Genomic DNA, 20,563 nt, shown 5'->3' with positions numbered 1-20,563 from the left:
TGTCGAGAGGTAGCTAGGTAAGGTATGTAAGAAGGGAGCTGCAGGGTGGGGACTTTCCAGAAGATCTTCGTTCCGTCTCCGCCAAAGCTTTTAGTCGGCCTACCTTTGTGACCTCTATTTTATCACGACAACAACAATAACCAACAACGAAAGCTAGCTGGCAACATCAAACTATAAAACACCCACTTTCATACTTTCCCTCGACCCGACTTCGTTGTCTAAACCATCCGCAAGCCGGTGGCGGCGTCTCTCACCATGGATTTCGCATCACTCATGGCCAAGGAAATCTCCAAGGCCAAACCAAGCGACACAAAAGAGAAAAAAGAAAGCAGCAGCAGTAGCAAATACCAGCGCCGAGCCGACATTGAGGCAGCGCGCATCGCAGCCTACAACGCCGAACAGGAGAAACTACAACGAGAACGAGAAGAAAAAGCGGCCCTCAAACGCAAACATGAAGAAGATGAGATGGAGCGGAAACGGGAACGAGAAGAAAAGAAGCGCAGATTAGCGGAGGAGTCGCGCAAAAAAAGAGAAGCTGAAGAGGAGGCCGCTGAGCGACAGAGGAGAAAGAGGTTGGGTTTACCGGAGCTACCACCACGGGCAAGCGAGGAGGGCACGCCGGTGCCGGAAGAGGAGGATGTCGATGATGAAGAGTTGATCAAGAAATTAAGAGAGCTAAATGAGCCGGTCACTTTATTCGCAGAGACACACAAAGCTCGACTCAAGCGCTATCGAAAGCTGGTCCAACGTTCACTCACGCCACAACTCTCCAAGGGCCCTATCCCGACTACGCTGGAATTAGTACCTGAGAAAGACATGAAGATACCCGCCAAAATCCCCAAGGATATCGACGAAGAAGCTAGAAAATTCCTATTCAGGCAACTCGCATCTTATTTCACAATGCTATTGGAAGAATGGGCAATTGCGCTTGCTAAACGAGACACATCTGTTAAGGAGAGCTTTGCCGGTCGGCAGGCGTTCAATGCCATGGTGCAAAGTAGGGATAATATGCGACCATTATTCAAGAAATTCGAGACCGGGGATATCGACCATACGGTTCTGGAAGCCATTGTTGAGATTGTGCATTGTGCACAGGAGAGAAAATATGTTGATGCGAATGATGGGTATTTGAGACTTAGTATTGGAAAAGCGTACGTCCTTGCCCTATGATCCTCTCAAGATATTTTTCAATACTAATTAATTACAGAGCGTGGCCAATCGGTGTGACCATGGTGGGTATCCACGAACGTTCGGCGCGAGAAAAATTGCACGAAAGCGACAACAAAGCCCATATCATGTCGGATGAAGTTACGCGGAAATATTTACAGAGTATAAAGCGGTGCCTGAGTTTTGCGCAGGTGCGATGGCCGCCCGATGATCAGTTGCAACTGATGGGTTAGTTGTAGATAAGTAGAGTGATGATTAATGACATATTATGTTTCTATGCCAGATGGTTATTAAATACACTTGGTATCCCGACATGAGGCAGCAAACTACTGCCAATTCCTTCGGATGCCCAGCCAAGTTCCCCTTGTTCGGGCCTTGATAGAAGAAAATGAAACTTCATCTCTCAACCTCATAGAGACTATGTGTTTGTGTCATCAATCCGGATCGATGTGCCATCACCGAGGTATGAGTATACGTAGATCTAAATGGCGAAGTATGCATTCTAACCGTAAGCTGTCATCATACAAAGGCCATCCGCTTCATCCCTGGCCGCCAGCCATGCTTAGTGAGTAACATTATGGCGGTGATGAACACACGAGCCACATAGCATGACACATTCACCCATAAATCTTAGCGTTTCGATGTGGAAGAGCCTGCTTACGGTTGCAATAAATAGCAGCGAGGCAAATGCAAACATGAAATAAAGCTACTTTCATAATCGGTACATTTCTCGCTGAAAATGTCAGACGATACGGGACGCGGCACTTGACTAGTAAACTATAGTGTTAAGTATGAATCACTAAACTTTTGAACTCGTCATGAAACAAGGTCTGTCATATCACCAAGGGCACTTAGCCACGCCAGATGATCTTCGAATCAGCCTGCAGAAGCATCATCTGCACCTACCGTACCGTAGCGTTACATCTCACTCGACTTGCTATAGCCTACCTTCAAGTCTACCAACAATATTCATCTGCTGACGTTCTAATTAGGGATAGAATAACGCCACAGTAACGAATGCAATTTAATCAGATCTAATAGCCGGAATTTCTTTTCTATTTTCGGCTTTTCGATGTCGTGTGCTGTCTGTCATCTCTGCTCAAGGGAAACGATGTTTATAAATGCTACAATGATGATCTGATAATTCCAGGGAATCGTCATGCCAACTAACTGCATGTGATGACACTTTCTTTAATACATCATGATCATTCTCCCAAAAACCTTGCTCTTGGGGCTCTACGCTCCGCTCCTGATTTCCGCATCAGCCATCCGGTATGAGCGCCGCTCCGTCCAGCAAGGATGGTCGTTGAAATCGAGCAGCTGTCCAAGTGGAACGAATTCCTGCGGGGGAGGAGCATGCTGCCCGTCTGGATTGTATTGCTTTGCAGCTCAACATGATGAGGTAGCTTCATGCTGTGCTTCTAGTGAGTACCCGTTCTGTTTTCAAGACCGAGGCATGGAAAACGATGATCAATGTGTGTTCTTGAACAGATTCCGTCTGCGTCGGCGCCATCGAGGGATCCTCCAAATGCGCTGACTCGAGTTGGTCACTATGGAAGGGTTTTCAAGGCAATGGGTTTTGTTGTCAAGTTGGTTTGGTTGGCGTATTTGATAGCTCTGGCAACGTTGCCGGAACGTGCGTTGTGTCTGCATCAGTGGGAAGTTCGACCACTGCTGTCCTCGTGAGCTTTGCTCGTTTTTTCTTCTCTGTGCACGTTTAACTGACTCTTCTCGAGGTGTCGACTGGCACGGGAAGCTCTGTTACGTCTATTACTACATCAAAAACCACCACCACCAAGCATACTATCACTTCAACAACTACTACTACTACTACCACCACCACCACCACCATGACCACTAAGTCAACGACTACTTCCACTCCCAGCGCATCTACTACAGGCCGTGTTGTCTTTGCTCACTACATGGTAAGTCGGCTGCAATCTACACTCCTAGCAACCCCCCTACTGAACAGTTTGAGAAAAGGTCGGGTCGATGACTGCTGCAGAAGCTGTAACAGACGTAAACGATGCCATTGCTGCTGGCTTTGATGGATTCGCCCTGAACACGCATACAATCAGTTCAAGTGACACCTGGAATACCGATGCCTTGAAATACCTTTTCACAGCTGCCGTCGGAACCAGCTTCAAGCTCTTTATTTCGTTTGACATGAGCTGGGGCCTGGATGTTTCTAAACTCGCAGCGTTCCTCGCCCCTTACGTGGCCCAGGAAGCGTACTATTTTGTGGACGGCAAGGCGTTCGTCAGCACGTATACCGGCGGCACGATCTCCAATTCAGAGTGGGAGAGTGGGTTTATCGTTCCTCTCGAACAGACATACGGCATCACCCCTTATTTCGTGCCCAATTTCGGTGACTTTTCCGGCTATCCCACTGGCGTGTTTAGTGCCTACCCTATCCTGTCAGGGGTATTTACTTGGGAGTCAGCCTGGCCAGCTCCAGGAACAACGCCCACCAATGTGAGCGCCACTGTGGACGCTCAGGCGTTGGCCGAGGCGCACGCGGCTGGAGCAGTGTATATGATGCGTAAGTGGTCTTGAAATTATCACCGACGGCAGCCGAATATATGCTGACTGCCTTTGTGTTTTCCAGCCCTATCCTCCTTTCAATTCAAATATCTCGGCTCCGGTCAGGATTGGTACCGCATCGGTGAAGATAACTTGCCCCAGCGTATGGAACAAATATTGAACCTGCAGCCCGATTTTGTCGAAGTAATCACCTGGAATGACGCAGGCGAGAGCCACTACGTCGGCGACTTCTGGGCTGAGCAAATAGATGGAAGCTCTATCGGAACGTACGCGGATGGCTTCGATCACAAAGGCTGGCTGCAAGTCATCACCCCATTCATTCAAGCATACAAGGCCGGCGCCACGAAAATCTCTCAGATTACGCCTCCGGATGGGGCTCCTGTTGGTGCGCTTTGGTATCGCACGCTGCTGACGACCGCGAGCTGCTCGTCTACTATTTCCAACCACCAATCTGCCCTTGATGCCGTGAACTTTGCCGTCATCCTGCCTTCCGCCGGTTATACAATCAATGTTTATAGCAACTCGCAGTTGATTGGCAGCTTCCCTGGTGTCGCTGGTTTGAATTACAATAGCGTTTCCGGCCTCAAGGTCGGCAGTGGTCAATATATCCAGGTTTTGGATAGTGGAAACAATGTCGTCGCCACTGCAACTGGCACAAAGCCTGTGGCCGCAGAAAGCACGTCTAGCGTTTGCAACTGGAATTATGAGGTTGTTGGTTTGTCTTGAGCCCAGGATCGAAATGATATCTACGGAGTGATCCTCTTCCGCACTGTATAGAGTCCAAGCTTCATTTGCTATTCACCTCTTTTTACTTACCTTAATCATGTATATTTGCCGAAATAATAAATATCTATCCATAGAACCGATTGGATGGCAATCCAATTGACCTGTACTCTTTTAGCTTCATGATCCTGTGTGATCAAGCTATTTTCGACCTCTCACATGTCTGCTCTGCAACCTTGGAAGGGCCACCCGAGCAGGCTCTGGACTATAAAGCAGTCCCAAATATGACATTGGAGAAATACTAATTTACTTACCCCGCAAATTTGGGTGTAACGTTTACCCAAATGCAGTAGGGCTTGACGAGCCCTAACGGTCTGATTGGACCCGGCAAGGCCGATGTTGGCCAGGGTATCGAGTCACCGATTTAAGATAAAACTAGGAACCAACACCTTCTACATGTAGATCTTCAACCCTGCAGCCCGACGCCAATTTAACAACTCTATTTACTCCCGGGCTACATAGACGACATTCCTTTCACCATGCCATCGGTGCCGTGCGATGCTTGCGCACTCCGACGCGTCAAGTGCGATGGGAACAATCCGTGCTGGATTTGCATCAAAAACGGCCAGCAATGCACCTTCTTGAAAGTCCGCAGGCGCCGTGGGCCTAAGGGTCCTCGGAAGTCAACCAAAATCAAATTGGAGCAGCTCCAAGCACAGCTGTCATTGCCACGGGCCAACACTCTCGATCAGAAACCGATTTCACTAGGGATCTACTTCACGTATCTCGATATCTACAAGGACTCGCTATACACTACCTGGCCGATTGTGTCAATCGATTCGCTGAAGGCACGACTGAACGACCGTCAGACCATTGACTATGAATCCTACGCGCTAGCCGCAGCCCTAAGTGCGGCAACAATTGTGCAGTTGAAGCTCACACGCAGTGAGGCCATGACCAAGAAAGCCCTTATTATGGAAGGAGAGGACTTCGTTAAGGAGTGCCTACGGCATCGCAACCAGTGCAATTACCAAAACTCCATCAATATCAACTTACTGCTCACATCCCTTTTCCTACACATGTACTACGCCAACACGGGGCAAATGAATGCAGCGACATTTGCTCTGCGTGAGACCATCACCTACGCCGACCTTCTGCGTCTGGGAGACCCATTCACATTGCAATTTGTGTATAGGGATGAAAGAGAGTTGCGACTTCGAGTTTTTTGGGTGCTTTTTGTTACAAAACGGTAAGTGGCGGCTCACAAGTACTAATCCGAAACTGATAATTGATGTTGTAGAACGTTCTGTATACAACATCGTATTCCTATGACCATGCAGAAGATCAACGAATTCCCGACCTTTCTCGATGCCCACGATATCAATCCACATTCCGTTGGCGGATTCTGCGAGCTCATTCGCTTGTTCACTTACGTTGAAACTGGGTTGGTGCAATCCATGCCCATCGAACAAGCGCCATCCTCATCCTCCTATAGCAAAAAGGAACTGCAGAGCATCTCAACCGACCTTGACTCTCGCACCCATCACCTGAACTCACTGGGAGACTTGCAGATTACCGATATCGAAACCACGCGAGCTTGGCTGAGATCACTTTTGTGGCAGCACGCTGCGTCGCGATTCATGCTTGAATCCGACGCTAAAAATGTACAGTTTACACCAGAGTATCCGTTTCATCTCGCGAGGGATTTGCTATCGTTTCTGTCCAAGGTTCAATCGAGCTCAATCCGTGCCCATGCTTATTCCATGGTAAGCTTGTCTTCTAAGTTGGAAAAACAACAGTACCGATATTTATTTATGACCCTTCTGTAGGAGGTAAAACTTTCCCAGGTTGCACATTCCCTTCTTGACACCATCGCCGTCGTCCCGTCGATAGGACAAATGCGAGGTCAGCAGTACGGACCGGAGCATGTTGTCATTGCGCTTGAACAATTGCTAGGCTTGACGGCGAGCGGCAAGTCAGAACATCTTTCTCTTTTGCGCTCTCGCATGGTCGAACTTGAGGTTTGGGGTCCCTCGCGGTTGTGCCTTACCCTTCCAACCCATCCACAGATTGAATCTGAGGTAGATGACGAACACGAGTCAGGATCTGTTCTTGGTGCGGGGTTAGAGGAAGAGATCAATGCATGGGTACTAAATGCTCCGTGCGGAGTCGAGAAATAGGACGTTTGTAGGTAGCCATTTGTAAGCGCATTTCATTAAGATCTCAGATCTAAATATATTGTTTCGCTGCAAGGCCATTAGCCATGAATAGAGCTTAGTTTAGTACAACAGTGACATCCGAAGACGACTGTCGTTCTCCACTGTCGCTGGAATTCTCGCTCAAATTCCCACCCCCGCACCCCGATATAGCATCAAAGTGTGGAGAGTGTAAGGCTAGCGCCTTGTACTCGCGTTGTTGATACGATCCCCTGGTTGGATGCAATCGACCTGGAGTGGATCAAAAGTTGCGATAATCACAAAAGGCTGCCGGGAGACATTCTACTCAAGATTCTATTACTCTTCCCAAAGCTTCAAAGTCAGTCTTATTGTATGGTGATATGTGGCACAGAGGCGGGGGATCTTCTCGTCATCTATCCAAGATCCCCACCGCAGGTACTCAGTTTTCGCGAGAATTGTACCGAGTCCACCGGTGCAATTTATAATGACTCTCTAGTCTTTCTCAGCTGGCGCTGGCAAGATTCGTTCATTTGAGTTGTCACAAACTTTCGCAATGCACCGCTACTCCTTCTCCAGAGCACCAGTCGCGCATCCAGAAGCGACGGTTGGTGGCGTAGGAAAGCTCTATCGCTTCACTGTCCTGACCGATGGACTTCTACGATATGAGTGGGCCGATGATGGATGTTTTGAAGATCGAGCCTCTGTGTTGGCGGTTAACCGTCGGCTACCCATCCCCGAATTTCGTGTATTGGAGAGCGATACTACTTTGCAAATAATAACGGCCCGATTTCATTTGACCTACGATAAAGGGACTTTCTCCCCTAGCGGTCTGAGTGCTGCCATCAAAGGCTTCTATGGGCCTCATAGCAGCACATGGCGGTACGGCAACCCGCATCATACGCTTGGTGGCACTGCGCGAACGCTCGACGAGATCGATGGAAGAATCGAGCTCGAGCCGGGCATTGTCGCTCGTCAAGGCTTTACAACTTTGGACGACTCGAAATCCATGCTATTCGACGAGAATGGGTGGCTCGCTGTCCGTCAGCCGGGGAATAACCGTGTGGATGGCTATCTCTTTGCTTATGGGCATGATTACCGGGGGGCTGTCCGCGCATTCTATGCCTTGTCAGGTCCTCAACCACTACTTCCACGCTGGGCGTTGGGGAATTGGTGGAGCCGGTATTATGCATACAATGCGGATGAATACCTGGAATTGATGGACCGGTTCCAGGAGAAGGGCATTCCGCTCTCCGTAGCCGTTCTAGATATCGACTGGCATATCGTCAATGAGGAATGTGTGGCTAAGTCAGGGGTCACTGGGTGGACGGGATATACCTGGAATAAGAAGCTATTCCCTGATCCACCGCAGTTCCTATCAGAGTTGCACCGTCGAGGCCTGAAAACATCTCTAAATGACCACCCAGCCGATGGAGTCCAGAGTTATGAGGAGCTCTATGAGAAGATGGCCACGACATTAGGTCATGACAGCTTCTTGGGAGATCCAATTCCGTTTGATATCACGAACCGCGCCTTCACTGATGCCTACTTTGACATTTTACACCGACATTTTGATGATCAGGGAATCGATCTGTGGTGGGTGGACTGGCAGCAAGGTCCTCATTCTCGTATTGCCGGAATCGATCCTCTCTGGGTTTTGAATCACTTCCATTTCCTAGACAGCGCACGCGAGGGCAAACGTCCGTTGACATTTTCGCGATACGCAGGGCCAGGCAGTCATCGGTATCCAGTTGGCTTTTCAGGAGATACAGTGATCACTTGGGACTCGTTGAAATTCCAGCCAGAATTTACGGCAACAGCATCTAATATTGGATTTGGGTGGTGGAGCCATGATATTGGCGGACATATGCATGGAGTGAGAGATGAGGAGCTGCTGGTCCGCTGGGTACAATATGGAGTCTTCTCGCCAATCCTGCGTCTGCATTCTTCCAATAACCAGTGGAATCTGAAGGAACCGTGGATGTTGGATGTTAGTTGTGAACGCATCATGACCGACTTCCTTCGTCTACGCCACCGGCTCATTCCCTACCTATACGCTATGAACTTCCGGGCGGCACAAGAAGGGCTCCCGCTTGTGCAGCCCATGTACTGGGAATATCCAGAAAGAGAAGAGGCATATCAGTTCCCTAATCAGTTTCTCTTTGGCTCGGAGCTGCTCGTTGCACCAATTACAGCGCCGCAAGATACAAAAGCACGTAGATCTCAGGTACGGGCATGGTTTCCCCCAGGCCGTTATGTCGATATCTTCACAGGCGCAGTATATGATGGAGATCGTGAACTCTGGCTCAACCGGTCCCTGGCATCGTATCCTGTGTTTGCACGTAAAGGAGCCATCATTCCGCTGGACGGAGCATTGGAGCCTGCTAATGGTGGTAATGACCCCAGAGAAGTTGAAGTCCTTATTATTGTCGGAGCAGACGGCGATTTTGAACTTGTGGCGGATGATGACCAAGGCGATCAGGTTGACCAGGTGACATTCCGCCGAACGCAGATTTCCTTTCGTCAGGAAACTGGCGAAATTCGCATTGGCCCTACCCTAACGGCATCTCGTCAATGGAGCGTTCGGTTGCTAGGTTGTTCCACCCTCCCGGAACAAGTCCACGTTTTGGTCAATGCTGCAGAAAGGGTCTGTCAAATAAGCAAGGTCGATAATGGATCGTTGATCAACCTAGGTTCATTAAGACCCGAAGATACTATCGTGGTGAGACTGGGTTCACGGCCACAGCTTGACGTCCATTCGCCCACCGAGCCCATCATAAAGTTCCTCCGCGACGCACAAATCGAATTGGACTTGAAAGAGGAGATCTGGATGATCGTGTCCAAGAAAGCTCCCGTAACAGTTCGTGTTGGACAACTGCAGGCGCTTGACCTTGATCGCGCTGTGCTATATCCAATTTTGGAGTGTTTACTGGCGGATTCCCGTTCAGCAGCTCAATGATAGGTACTATGTAGGGCCTGCCTCATTGTACCCATTGTGTGAGAGGGGTATACTAAGGCGTAGTGGTACGAAGTAGGAGTTAGGATACGATTCTTGGGGTCAACGTATATATGGATATTGTTCGCAGCTATTCGCAGCTCTCTAGGAAGCCTTGCCAGTAGAGCTTGGCTTCGACAAATAGTTCGTTATAGTTAACTAGTTAACTAGTTAAGTTAGTTAAGTTGGTGTACGCTAGCTGACTAATCGCTAACAGTAATTTATGTCACGTGCCTCACATGCCCGCGGAATACATGAAGCTATCCACGTTACCCTTCATATCCTGGCCTTACACATTGAATTGTTAGTTAGTCTGTAAATTGTCCTTTAAATAATCGATACAGAGTTCACACTTGTGTCAAGTTTGTTCATGCATCCGGTCCTTCACAACCGTACTACGTACAGGTGAAAAGTAGTATCCAACACAGACAAGCATAATAGAACTTTATTTCCCATTTGATCGTTTCCAAGGCTTGTTCCCTTGTTTATGTATGTTAGCAGTGGATTGGCTCAGAAGAGACCCCCAAAGACGAATTCCCTGCTAGCGTTACACCGAGAGTCACCAATACTCAAGCCACTGAAGCCAGCCAATGGACAATGAAACAACTCCACCAGCATTTGACTCATTTCGACAAAGAAAAAAGTGCGAAATAAAGTGCCGAGGCAGAATGCCACCCGTTGACTCGGAATTCTGCTCCCCCAGGCGCGTGCACTGTCACCAAAAAATTGAGCGAGAAATTCGGCGAACAGTGTTCACCAGAAGGTGCAATGACCTTAAGCTTCACATATTTCCCGAGTTACACAGCATGTCTATATAAGATGCTTGCTTCATCCCTAGATAGACACAGGACTTGCCTCCATTATATATTTGCAGTTATATCTCAGAATCTCCCTTGCCTGAATTTTTCATTCCATTATTGAGTGACTTCGGATGCTTTGTTGTCATCATGGCAGAAAGGGCCGTCCATGTCGAAGAAACCAAGATGTCGTCCACACAGGACGCCGATACCTTGGGTATTGACGATGAGATGCTTCTGATGATGTCGGAGCGTATCCCGGACTTCGCCGCAACAATGACCAGCGCAAGACGGGCATCCAAGTTCGAACACGGCCTTACCAACCGGGAAGCCTTCAATCTCTACCCCAAGGCTATCTTGTTCTCCTTCATTCTTTCGCTCGCCATCATCATGGAAGGTTATGATACTTCCCTCTTGGGCTCATTCTATGCTTATCCGGTGTTTGCCCAGCGGTTTGGTGTGCTTGCTAAAAACGGCACCTACCAAGTGACTTCCCAATGGCAGTCTGGCCTGCAAAATGGCACACAGGTCGGCCAAATCTTGGGCTTGATGTTCGCCGGTGTGATTGCGGACCGCTTCGGATACAAGAAAACGATGCTCGGTGCTCTCGTCGCAATGATTGGATTGATCTTTGTACTTTTTTTTGCTCGGAACATTGGTATGCTATTTGCTGGCGAGGTCCTCTGCGGTTTGCCATGGGGCGCTTTCCAGACCTTGACCACTACATATGCAGCCGAGGTGAGCCCTCTGATTTTGAGACCCTATCTTACCACCTACGTAAACCTCTGCTGGGTGACGGGCCAATTCATTTCCACTGGTGTTCTCCGTGGTCTTCTCGGCCGCTCAGACCAATGGGCCTGGCGCATTCCCTATGCAATCCAGTGGATTTGGCCTGTCCCCATCATTGTTGGTGTTCTTTTCGCCCCTGAATCTCCCTGGTGGCTCATCCGCCACGGTCGACGGGAAGACGCCATTCGCTCTCTCCGCGCATTAACCTCTTCTCACCGCGAGGCCATGGGCTATGACATGGATGATGCCATCACGATGATGGTAGTGACCAACACCCACGAAGAACTCACTCGTAAGGGTGTCTCTTACTGGGACTGCTTCCGTGGCGTGAACCTGCGACGCACCGAAATTGTGTGCTGCGTCTGGATGATTCAGGTGTTCTGCGGTATCTGGTATGGTGGCAACGTCGTGTATTTCCTTCAGCAAGTTGGCTTTAGCTCTAACCAGTCGTTCGATTTTGGGCTCGGTACCAACGCCATTGGCTGGCTTGGGACTGTCGGTTCGTGGTTCATCATGCAGCGCGTTGGCCGTCGCACACTTTACATAGCTGGTCTAGCCATCATGTTCACTATGCTCTGCATTGTCGGCTTCATGGGCATCCCACACTCATCAGCAGGAATCAGCTATGCTTCTGCAGCCATGATGCTTGTCTTTGTGTTTACATACGATCTCACTGTTGGGCCTGTCGGCTACTGTCTGGTTTCAGAAATCCCTTCTACCCGTCTGCGAATCAAGAGCGCCGTTCTGGCTCGCACCTCGTACAACATCGCCAGTATCATCGCCAACTTTCTCAACCCACCTATCCTCAATCCCACTGCGTGGAATCTCAGGGGTAAAGGCGGTTTCATTTGGGCTGCTTTCTGTCTCTTGTCTTTTCTCTGGTCCTTTTTCCGTCTGCCTGAACCCAAGGGACGTACTCCCGCCGAGCTCGATATTCTCTTTGAGCAGAAAGTCGGCGCCCGTAGGTTCTCCGGAACGCATGTTGAGCCTTTCCGCTCTAATAACTTTGCCATCACCACCGAGGACGCCGAGGAGAAGATGTGAGGGCATTATTACCTATCTATGTATAGACTTGGAAATTGGCGTGTGTACTCACCGCAAACCCTTAATCATTAGTTTCGCCGATGGCTGCAGCCGTAGAGAGGGACAGTTGTTTGCATGATGGTATCAGAGATTGGCAGACGAGACGATTTGCCCATGCATATGAAGATGTGAGTAGAATAGCTCCTGCATCGGCTTTGCCGCTAGTCAGACGTGAAAATACTGTAATAATATTCTATAATAGTATCTTAACTCAGAAGACTAGCATATGAGACGGTCTCTAGGGCTCACAGCATACAGCGGCGTTACACTCCACGAACAGTTGCCGAATCGGGTAATTTTGTGTCCTGGTCCGCGGATAGCCCTAACTTTGCAACAAAATTTCCATCGTAGATCGGTATGATATGATTTTGGCATGCAAGAGGTGCTGGGTTAGTTTCCTTTGTTAGTAGATTAATTACGTAGTCGGCGACACGTCCAAGGACACTCCTAGGGTTTCTTGTATATTGTATTTCTTTTGGTGATCTATATCCTTGTTAAATCTCTTATCCCAGTCAAAAATAATTCAAACACGTTAAAAAAACAAGTGACGAACTCTTTTGGCCCTAGTCATCCAAAATGGCTGAACACACGGATAAAAAGCAAATGGATCCTAAACGACAATGAGCACGGCCCGGCCGCTTAGGACGTAGTCTATTTCCCATTACGCCCTGCTACTACACCTAAATAGCATCTATATTGGTTGATTATAAGCAGATCATCCCCAGTACCGATACAAATGGGGAGGGTGAGTAAATCCGTCGACGAAAATCCCCTCCTTCCTTGGTCACTGAAAACCAGGGCGTGACTCCAAACGGGATAGAACTCATTCACCGGAATTCCCGTCATAGTAGATGAAACGGATGGGGGTAAAGCCCCCGCTCGCGCAAAATATGAGGATTATCTGCAGTCTGTCGGTCTAGAAGGAACAGCGACGTTATTCGGTGGGAAGGACCGGGGACGGATTTATCTCATCTCAGTGACGAGGAGGGGTTTAGGTTTACGGGTCGCTGCGTGATTCAGAGCTTTCTGAATGGTTAGTGTGCCTGGTACACAGGGACAGACTTAAATGGAGTAAGAAACGCACTGCGTAAGAAATTACCCTGGAGTACCTGATATTTTGGAGAGATAGGTTGGTGAAATAGGTATTGATGGGTTTAATCTTCTTATGCTATTGCGGGGGCGAATTTGAGGATACAGTATTGTGAAGTGGGTGTTGCCAGAACTCAGAAGGGGAGTCTTGTTTTGGGAGGAGTATGAGTAGGCTGAAGTGATAAAATAGATATATGTATGTGCATTTGGTCCTTATATATGCATAGCAAGGGATATAGAATACAAATCTGGTCTAGGATCAGCAGATAATAGTAGTCCGCTAATCAAAACAATAAACTGCGAATAGTATTCCACCATGAATTTTTTTGTGGCTGGCTGGATGACAGTTCCTGGCAATCGTTTTGAAAACTGACTTTCGTTCTTGACTCTGGCCGTACCGCATGTCCATCAACCCCGTTCATGAGCGCATGGCGTCCTCCTGTGGGTGTTCCAGCGGGTTGTTTGGGAGTACACATTCCACTGCATTCGCCGGATGCTGATATCAACGAATATGCGGCATATACACATCCGCCATAGGCGAATCGAATCAGAGAATCGCCAGTCAAACTGCCAATGACGAATACGTCCGGTGCAACTTCGAGGTCTTCCATGACTTTGTTCCGTAGAGTTTTTGCAGACAACATACCGTTGTCTGAAACATTTGCATCTTTCAGGACATCTGCGCGCAGGGAAGAGTCTAGATAGTCGAGAGTGCCTAGTCGGCCGACGCCATAAACCAATCCGCACACGAGACGGGAGAGTTTCGTGCCATCTTCAAGGGCAAGTGTCACAATCGCATGGTTCTCTTTGACTTGTACATCCTCAATCGTACAATTTGGCACTCCCTCGTATATATCATCCCAATTCCGGCTTTCCAAAAACGACGTCGACGCTAATCGACGAGCTTTCTGCTTCTTTCCAGCGTGTGATGACGACAGGGCAGCTCGTTTCATAAGCCGATAAATTCCCGCGTATTCCGGGTATGCCTGTTGATGGCAGCTTTTTAGCGGCGATGGCCTGCCATTCGGATTCCAGAGGAATGTATGCAGAATCGGCTGACCAGGTGGAGCTGATATAATCGCATCTGCGGCTGTGAATCCCGATCCTACCACCAACAGCGGGTATCGATGGGATGGATCGCTCTTGGGAAATTTAAGCAACGGCGCTAGGACAGGTGGCGGTTGAATGAGATGCGAAAAAATCCCACTAGCCAAAACGAGATGTTTACACCGAATGCGATGGGAGGGGATATAGAATCCCCCGGGTATGCGATGTATCCCGTCGACCATAGTATTATCGCGAAAAGAATCTGCGATTCCTGCTTCCGCAGGATACACGCGCAGATACCCTGCCAATTCTCGACGACTCGGTCGCGTAAAAGCCGCCAATTCTTTGCCGGTAGTCTTGCGATAATGGTCGGCGAATGTGTACCCCGGCAAAGATAGCATGCCGGCATAACTCAATGTCCCAATGTCCCAGCTAATGTGAATCGGATCCTCCATGGCCCAGAGACCACCTGGTTGGGGCGCGTTGCCGACGACTACGTGCGGGACTGCGCGGTGCGGTTTGAGGTGCCATTGCACGTTTGTGACCTCGCCGAGGTCGTCGACTTCGCCCTGAGGGCGGAGGAGCGTGTCGAGCAGGACGTTGATGGGTAATGCTTGCGTGGAATACGACAACGAAGATGCACCGAAATGGCATGTCAGAGAATCAAGGTCCGGGCGAAGGAGGCATGGCGAGTCTTTTAGTTTGGCGTGCAGTAAAGAGTCGGGATGCGGGGTGTCCGCGTCATAGTACGGGATGTGGCCATGCAGGATGTAGGACAGGATCATGGACGAGGGACCATTGCCTAATATAAAGTAATTAGCAAGATTAATGGATCATTGGGAGCAACGATTGCGACATACCGACTATCACGCTGTCAGTGTCGATGTCGATGTCGAGGTCAGAGCCGACTGACGGCGGAGACATGGTGTGGACGGCCGGATTTAATGCACGACATGCGCGGGGTTATGGCTCTACCTACGCAGTCGAGTTGAGGACAAGGGAATGGCGATATTCATACTGTATGAGTGACAAAGGAATGAAACCGAAGTAGGCGATAAGAAATTGAAGTAAAAGGAAAAGAATAACGTATTCCTGGTTCACACGGATGGAGACTTTCCAAGCATGGAAACCCGGGAGAACAAACCAAACCCTAAGCAGGAACTAAGTGGGCATCTCGTTGCCATTAACTTTGCCACGGACTGGGTTTGATGGATTTTACGGTCCATGATTAACCAGACGATGAAAAGGGAATAGAAGGATTCAAGCGGATTGGATTGGATCAGATGTACCCCGTACCTGTGCCTATTTAAGGCATGCCTTTTTTTTTTTTTTTTTTTTAATTTTATGCGGCAAGCCAGTGCAGCGCTAGGCTGAGAGCGGACAGCAATATTACCAATCTCAGAGAGTGCCACAGGCCCTGTCTTGAGGGATACGGTTGTTTGTTGTGAAATAAGTACCATTTACTACGACTATTCATTGGATAAGTAAAATAAGATAAAGAAGAAATAAGAAACACTACGTACTAACAAAAAGAAAGACAAGCTTAGACTTGAAGCAATTGTGCTGACTAAGTCGAGAGATATGAAAGGCTTGGCATGGATTTAGTTAGCCGCGGCCGTTGTTGTACGTACGTACGTCTGCAGTATGACCTCTTAACTAACAACTAGTTAACTAGTTAACTAGCTAGTTACCTCGCAACGTCTGACTTGACTCTGGTCCATGCTGTATACAGCCTTTACAAAGTAAATAAACCGCACAGTCACGAATGTCCCCCACCATGCTCTCGGTGGGCGGCCCATAATCTCGTATCAAACAAACAGTCATGTACCATCTGGCCAAGTCGCTGTATCTATACGCAACCAGCAAAGAGGGTATGTCCCATCCCCCATTTCCCCCTCCACGCAACGCAGGTGTCTAGGATCTGAACAAACAAGCTTACTCACGGAATGGAACAGAATACTCAGTCCTCCTCCTCGGCCTCGACAACGCCGGCAAAACAACACTCCTCTCGCAAATCAAAGCCCTCTACCTGCCGCAGCCCGCCGACGGAACCTCGCAAAACATCGGTCGCACAGTCCCTACAGTCGGCCAAAATGTCGCTACCATCCCGCTGCAGGATATGTACCTGAAAATATGGGACGTGGGCGGCCAAACCACCATGCGCGGGTTGTGGCAGAGTTACTACTCGAGTTGTCACGCGATAATCTTCGTGGTTGATAGTACGGATGTCGGCGAAGGGTTGGAGGATTTTACTTCTGGCGCGGCAGCAGTAAGAGAGGAAGGAGAGTCGCATGGACGGTTGGGCGAGTGTAGACAGGTTCTCGAGTCGGTGTTGCAGAATGCTGATGTTGCCGGGGTGCCGATTTTGGTGTTGGCCAACAAGCAAGATCGGGAGGATTGCGTGGAGGTTGTGCGCATAAAGGAAGGGTTTGTGAGGCAGGTCTTTGAAGGGGAGAAGGGCGCTGGGGTGAGGGACAGTAGGGTCTTGCCTGTGAGCGCCCTGTTGGGGACTGGGGTGCGCGAGGCCGTGGAGTGGGTGCAGAGCAGGGTTAAGTGGAATAAGGAGGGACGACCGCCGGTGATGCGGTGATTTACGATTGCTTGTTATATTGACTATGTTGTTTGATTGGTTTTGTTTTGGATGTACTTGAGATACCACATGTATTTAGATCGATTGTCTAGACCTGGGACCATTATTGCATGAAGCAGGGGAATGTATATGATTGACGTGATACGAACAAGCCGAAGCTACTGACTACCTAAACTATGCAGGACGAATGCGTTCAATAATGCTTGCTAGTGTGGTAGATAGGAGTAGAGTATGAGATGATAAACAAGGAAAGAGTGATCCTTCAGCCAACTCGTCTCGTGATATCACCAACCCCGTGGAGGAGATATGCACAGCGACGGAGTAACAAGAAACCTGTCATTATCGTTTAGCTGAGTAGGAGAGATTTAGCGAATATCGAAGTGACAATTTATTCTCTGAGAAAGAAAAATGAAATCAATATACCTCAGTTTGACGTCACGTAGCGATATGACATATTAGGGCTATTCGCCATCTAAAAACATTGCCATATCGCCATACCGGCTTTGCCTTAAGATCACGACCTTCTACTTAGAACCATCCTCTCTGCATCTTTTCATTCAGTTTCACAAGATATAATACAAAATGTCTACCCGAAACAACCAGGCCCTCGACGCCGTAGGCACCCAACCCTTCCATCCCAATCGTCTTGCTGAAGACGTCCCGCGTGAGAAATGGGTATGTCATGAACCTTCCTCCCTCTTTTATGAGCCTTACTGCAAAAGGGAATCTTTAGCTAACTGAAGCCCGCAGCATCAACTCGGCAGCAAAGCCTCCGAAGCCGATACAGCCTCTGAATTCCACGCCCAAACTTTGAAACCTGGCACCGCACCAGCAGGAAGCTCCTACCAACCCAACCCCATCAATGAAGTGCCCGGCCAGGCCAACAACGACGACAGTCTCCGCGGCCATGGCAAGCAGCGCACATACACAAAACCGCTCGACACCTATCCTGGGGCTACATCCAAGGATGTCCACACGAACAACACCTTCTCTCGGCCCATGGGCGGACAGACAAGTAATGAGAAGCATCACTCTGGGACAGAGCATCACCGCAAGCATCATGGTTCCTCGTTGGAAGGGGTAGGCGCAAATGCGGGGCCCAAACATTTTGAGGGCTCGTATGGGGATCCGCAAAAGGTTGATCCGAGGTATAACCCTGGACAGAGGGCGTTGGATCGTGAGGAGGCACAGCCGGGCACGCGTGGTGATAAGGGTGCTGCTGGTGCGGAGAATTTGCAGCCTCAGCAGGCGGAGAGTGTTGCCCGGGAGGGCTTTTAAGCAGTCGATTGGAGGAGTGTATGATAGTTGTTGAAAATTGATTCATTGTACGATTTGCGTACGTACTGTCTCTGTTGTAGAATTAAGGGATATATCAAACAAGAGGGTATCATTTGTAGTAAAAAAAAAAATCAAGAACTAGCTCGCAGTCGATCCCGCGTGCTTCTCGTCATATTCCCCTTCGTAGCTGCAGCAGCGTCTGGATGTGGCACTTGCTTCTTAGGCCAACTACGCGCAATATCGATATTGGCTCGTGGCCAGAGCATTTCCAAAAACACAAACAACAAGTAATCAATCACAACGCACATGCAGAACAGTTTACCGGCCCAGATACCGCATCCATAGTATCGTTTCAACCGGTCAATAAGTGCAAAGCTTCGAGTGCGGCCGCGAACGGCATCCCAGCCGGCATCTGGATAGTGTCCGTAGAATTCGAGTTCGCTGATAGCGCCTGATATTCCATTGTATACTCGTTCAGTCCGACGAGCCACGTCAGTCCACGAATACATCATTTTCACCTGGTCGTGAAATCGTTCCGTGCGCACTTTGTTGGATCGAAGTGCTGCAATGGCTTTACCAGTCGCCTGGACAAGATCGTCCTCCTCTGGTTTGGCAAACGTGGTCATATGCTGTGGCAGAACTTCCGGAATACCTCCAACACGCGTGCACACGACATATAAGCCACAGCTGGCAGCTTCGACCAGCACAGTACCGAACGCTTCTGTCAGACTGGGATGCAAGTATATATGTCCCTGGACCATTACATCTCGCACTTCCTCATGCCGTACAGGGCCCAGCATTGCAACCTTGTCTTGCAACATGTTGCGTTCGAGCATTTGTTCCAGATCAATAGCCTTGGGGCCCGACCCGCCAATTATAAACCGCACATTTGGATGTGACTTGAGTATTCGCGGTATTGCTGCAATCAACAAGTCTATACCTTTGTTGTAGAAAAGTCGTGAAATCACGACAATAGTAATTGTATCATCCGGACCGATAATTCGAGGAGCCGGTCGAGACACTTGACCCGCAACGCCGTCTGTGGTCGGATAAGATAAAGGACGAAAGTTTTCTGCGACAACCGCGTTGGGTATGACGGATACCATCAGCGGATCTAGAGATGCTCGAAGGACCGTATTTTCCTTGCTATTCCTTATCAACATTTGTCTTTTGTTCCCGGACATTTTGCGACGTACCAAGTATGACTGACACAAATAATATGATCCACATCACTAAGAATAAATTTCAATAACTTATTCGTAAGAATCGAACCTGCATCCGCAAACCCAAATAGCGAGTGATCCGTGAATACAGTCCGTAATCCCATCGTGCGCGCATGTAGGATTGCTTCACAGCAAAAACTACTCAAACTGGCATGACCATGGACAATCTGAATCTGTTCGCGAACGATGATATTGCGGAATATGGGGAAGAACGAGAAGAGCGTCGGCATCGTGGCCTCGCGGTAGATGACGAGGAAAGGGACATGGTAGACTTTGAGACCGTTGGTGAGGTAGCGTACGCCAGTGCGGCCTTTGTAGGCGTGCGTTATGATGATGACTTTATGGCCGCGGTCGATGAGTTTCTGTTTCCATCAGTTGTATTCAAGCGAAATTGAGGAGATCGAATTACCGTTGATAATTGATAAATGTGACTTTCAACTCCGCCTGTCGCATCCTTTAGAATTCATCATCAATTCGTTCGGGTTTTTTCTAACAAACCTGGCTGTGGGAAGAAAAAGTCGCTGACCATGCTGTGGTGGAAGGTTAACACAGCTCCTGAAGCTATACAGTGGACGCAACTCACGCAATGTTGTAAGGCATATTGGACAAATCTCGCAACCTGGCTGGCTCTATGAGCGCGCCAGGATTGACAGTCAACTATATCATCTCAGCAATTATTCGAATATGAATGGCCTTTGATGGACCAAGAATGTCAACTGTCAAGTTGAAGGTCTGTTTGGAACCAATCAGGGAGGATGCACGCCGTCAATCTAAGGCGGAGTGTTGAGCGGTGAATATTGTTCCGGCAATATATCTTTTTCCTACGATTACCGCAAATAATTTTGTTTTCTCCCCGCTGGAAAACAGAGAGTGGAAAGTATCAAGAGACCCTTAGGTGAGCTCATATTTTCCGTTACTTCTCATTGGCTATGCTAATCATCCAATAATTGCAGTCACAGCTTCAACGAATTAGTCATCCCCGATTCCAAGTCCAAAAATCTCTACATGCAACATTTCCGCTTGCGTACATCTCGGCCATCTTCGTCCAGTATCGTGCCGGAGCT

The 20,563-nt window shown here is 48.8% G+C and overlaps 9 protein-coding genes across 9 annotated transcripts; 7 read left to right on the top strand and 2 right to left on the bottom strand.

Moving 5' to 3' along the window:
* Positions 1–255: 255 nt before the first annotated feature.
* On the top strand, positions 256–1,400 carry EYB26_006230 (uncharacterized protein; the record flags this gene model as incomplete). Its single annotated transcript, XM_054265506.1, has 2 exons — positions 256–1,151; positions 1,208–1,400. The coding sequence occupies 2 exons, from the start codon at positions 256–258 to the stop codon at positions 1,398–1,400; spliced, it is 1,089 nt and encodes a 362-aa protein (XP_054121481.1).
* A 968-nt stretch (positions 1,401–2,368) lies between these two features.
* Positions 2,369–4,437, top strand: EYB26_006229 (uncharacterized protein; the record flags this gene model as incomplete). Its single annotated transcript, XM_054265505.1, has 5 exons — positions 2,369–2,591; positions 2,659–2,849; positions 2,904–3,092; positions 3,151–3,709; positions 3,776–4,437. 5 exons carry the CDS (start codon positions 2,369–2,371, stop codon positions 4,435–4,437), a joined length of 1,824 nt encoding a protein of 607 aa, XP_054121480.1.
* A 536-nt stretch (positions 4,438–4,973) lies between these two features.
* Positions 4,974–6,614, top strand: EYB26_006228 (uncharacterized protein; the record flags this gene model as incomplete). The annotated part of the gene is made up of 3 exons (XM_054265504.1): positions 4,974–5,683; positions 5,735–6,200; positions 6,264–6,614. The coding sequence occupies 3 exons, from the start codon at positions 4,974–4,976 to the stop codon at positions 6,612–6,614; spliced, it is 1,527 nt and encodes a 508-aa protein (XP_054121479.1).
* Positions 6,615–7,164: 550 nt separating this feature from the next.
* On the top strand, positions 7,165–9,567 carry EYB26_006227 (uncharacterized protein; the record flags this gene model as incomplete). The annotated part of the gene is made up of 1 exon (XM_054265503.1): positions 7,828–9,567. The coding sequence occupies one exon, from the start codon at positions 7,828–7,830 to the stop codon at positions 9,565–9,567; it is 1,740 nt and encodes a 579-aa protein (XP_054121478.1).
* A 983-nt stretch (positions 9,568–10,550) lies between these two features.
* EYB26_006226 (uncharacterized protein) lies at positions 10,551–12,233 on the top strand (the record flags this gene model as incomplete). Its single annotated transcript, XM_054265502.1, has 1 exon — positions 10,551–12,233. One exon carries the CDS (start codon positions 10,551–10,553, stop codon positions 12,231–12,233), a length of 1,683 nt encoding a protein of 560 aa, XP_054121477.1.
* Positions 12,234–13,645: 1,412 nt separating this feature from the next.
* Positions 13,646–15,332, bottom strand: EYB26_006225 (uncharacterized protein; the record flags this gene model as incomplete). Its single annotated transcript, XM_054265501.1, has 2 exons — positions 13,646–15,210; positions 15,269–15,332. The coding sequence occupies 2 exons, from the start codon at positions 15,330–15,332 to the stop codon at positions 13,646–13,648; spliced, it is 1,629 nt and encodes a 542-aa protein (XP_054121476.1).
* Positions 15,333–16,230: 898 nt separating this feature from the next.
* EYB26_006224 (uncharacterized protein) lies at positions 16,231–16,998 on the top strand (the record flags this gene model as incomplete). The annotated part of the gene is made up of 2 exons (XM_054265500.1): positions 16,231–16,279; positions 16,364–16,998. 2 exons carry the CDS (start codon positions 16,231–16,233, stop codon positions 16,996–16,998), a joined length of 684 nt encoding a protein of 227 aa, XP_054121475.1.
* A 582-nt stretch (positions 16,999–17,580) lies between these two features.
* On the top strand, positions 17,581–18,276 carry EYB26_006223 (uncharacterized protein; the record flags this gene model as incomplete). The annotated part of the gene is made up of 2 exons (XM_054265499.1): positions 17,581–17,673; positions 17,749–18,276. 2 exons carry the CDS (start codon positions 17,581–17,583, stop codon positions 18,274–18,276), a joined length of 621 nt encoding a protein of 206 aa, XP_054121474.1.
* A 131-nt stretch (positions 18,277–18,407) lies between these two features.
* Positions 18,408–20,099, bottom strand: EYB26_006222 (uncharacterized protein; the record flags this gene model as incomplete). Its single annotated transcript, XM_054265498.1, has 5 exons — positions 18,408–19,422; positions 19,473–19,861; positions 19,909–19,943; positions 19,998–20,029; positions 20,083–20,099. The coding sequence occupies 5 exons, from the start codon at positions 20,097–20,099 to the stop codon at positions 18,408–18,410; spliced, it is 1,488 nt and encodes a 495-aa protein (XP_054121473.1).
* Between the last annotated feature and the right edge of the window lie 464 nt (positions 20,100–20,563).

The sequence above is a fragment of the Talaromyces marneffei genome, chromosome 4, assembly GCF_009556855.1.
Source record: "Talaromyces marneffei chromosome 4, complete sequence".
NCBI lineage: Eukaryota > Fungi > Ascomycota > Eurotiomycetes > Eurotiales > Trichocomaceae > Talaromyces > Talaromyces marneffei.
Note: the sequence above shows the minus strand (reverse complement) of the source record. Positions and strands in the feature narration are given on the sequence as shown.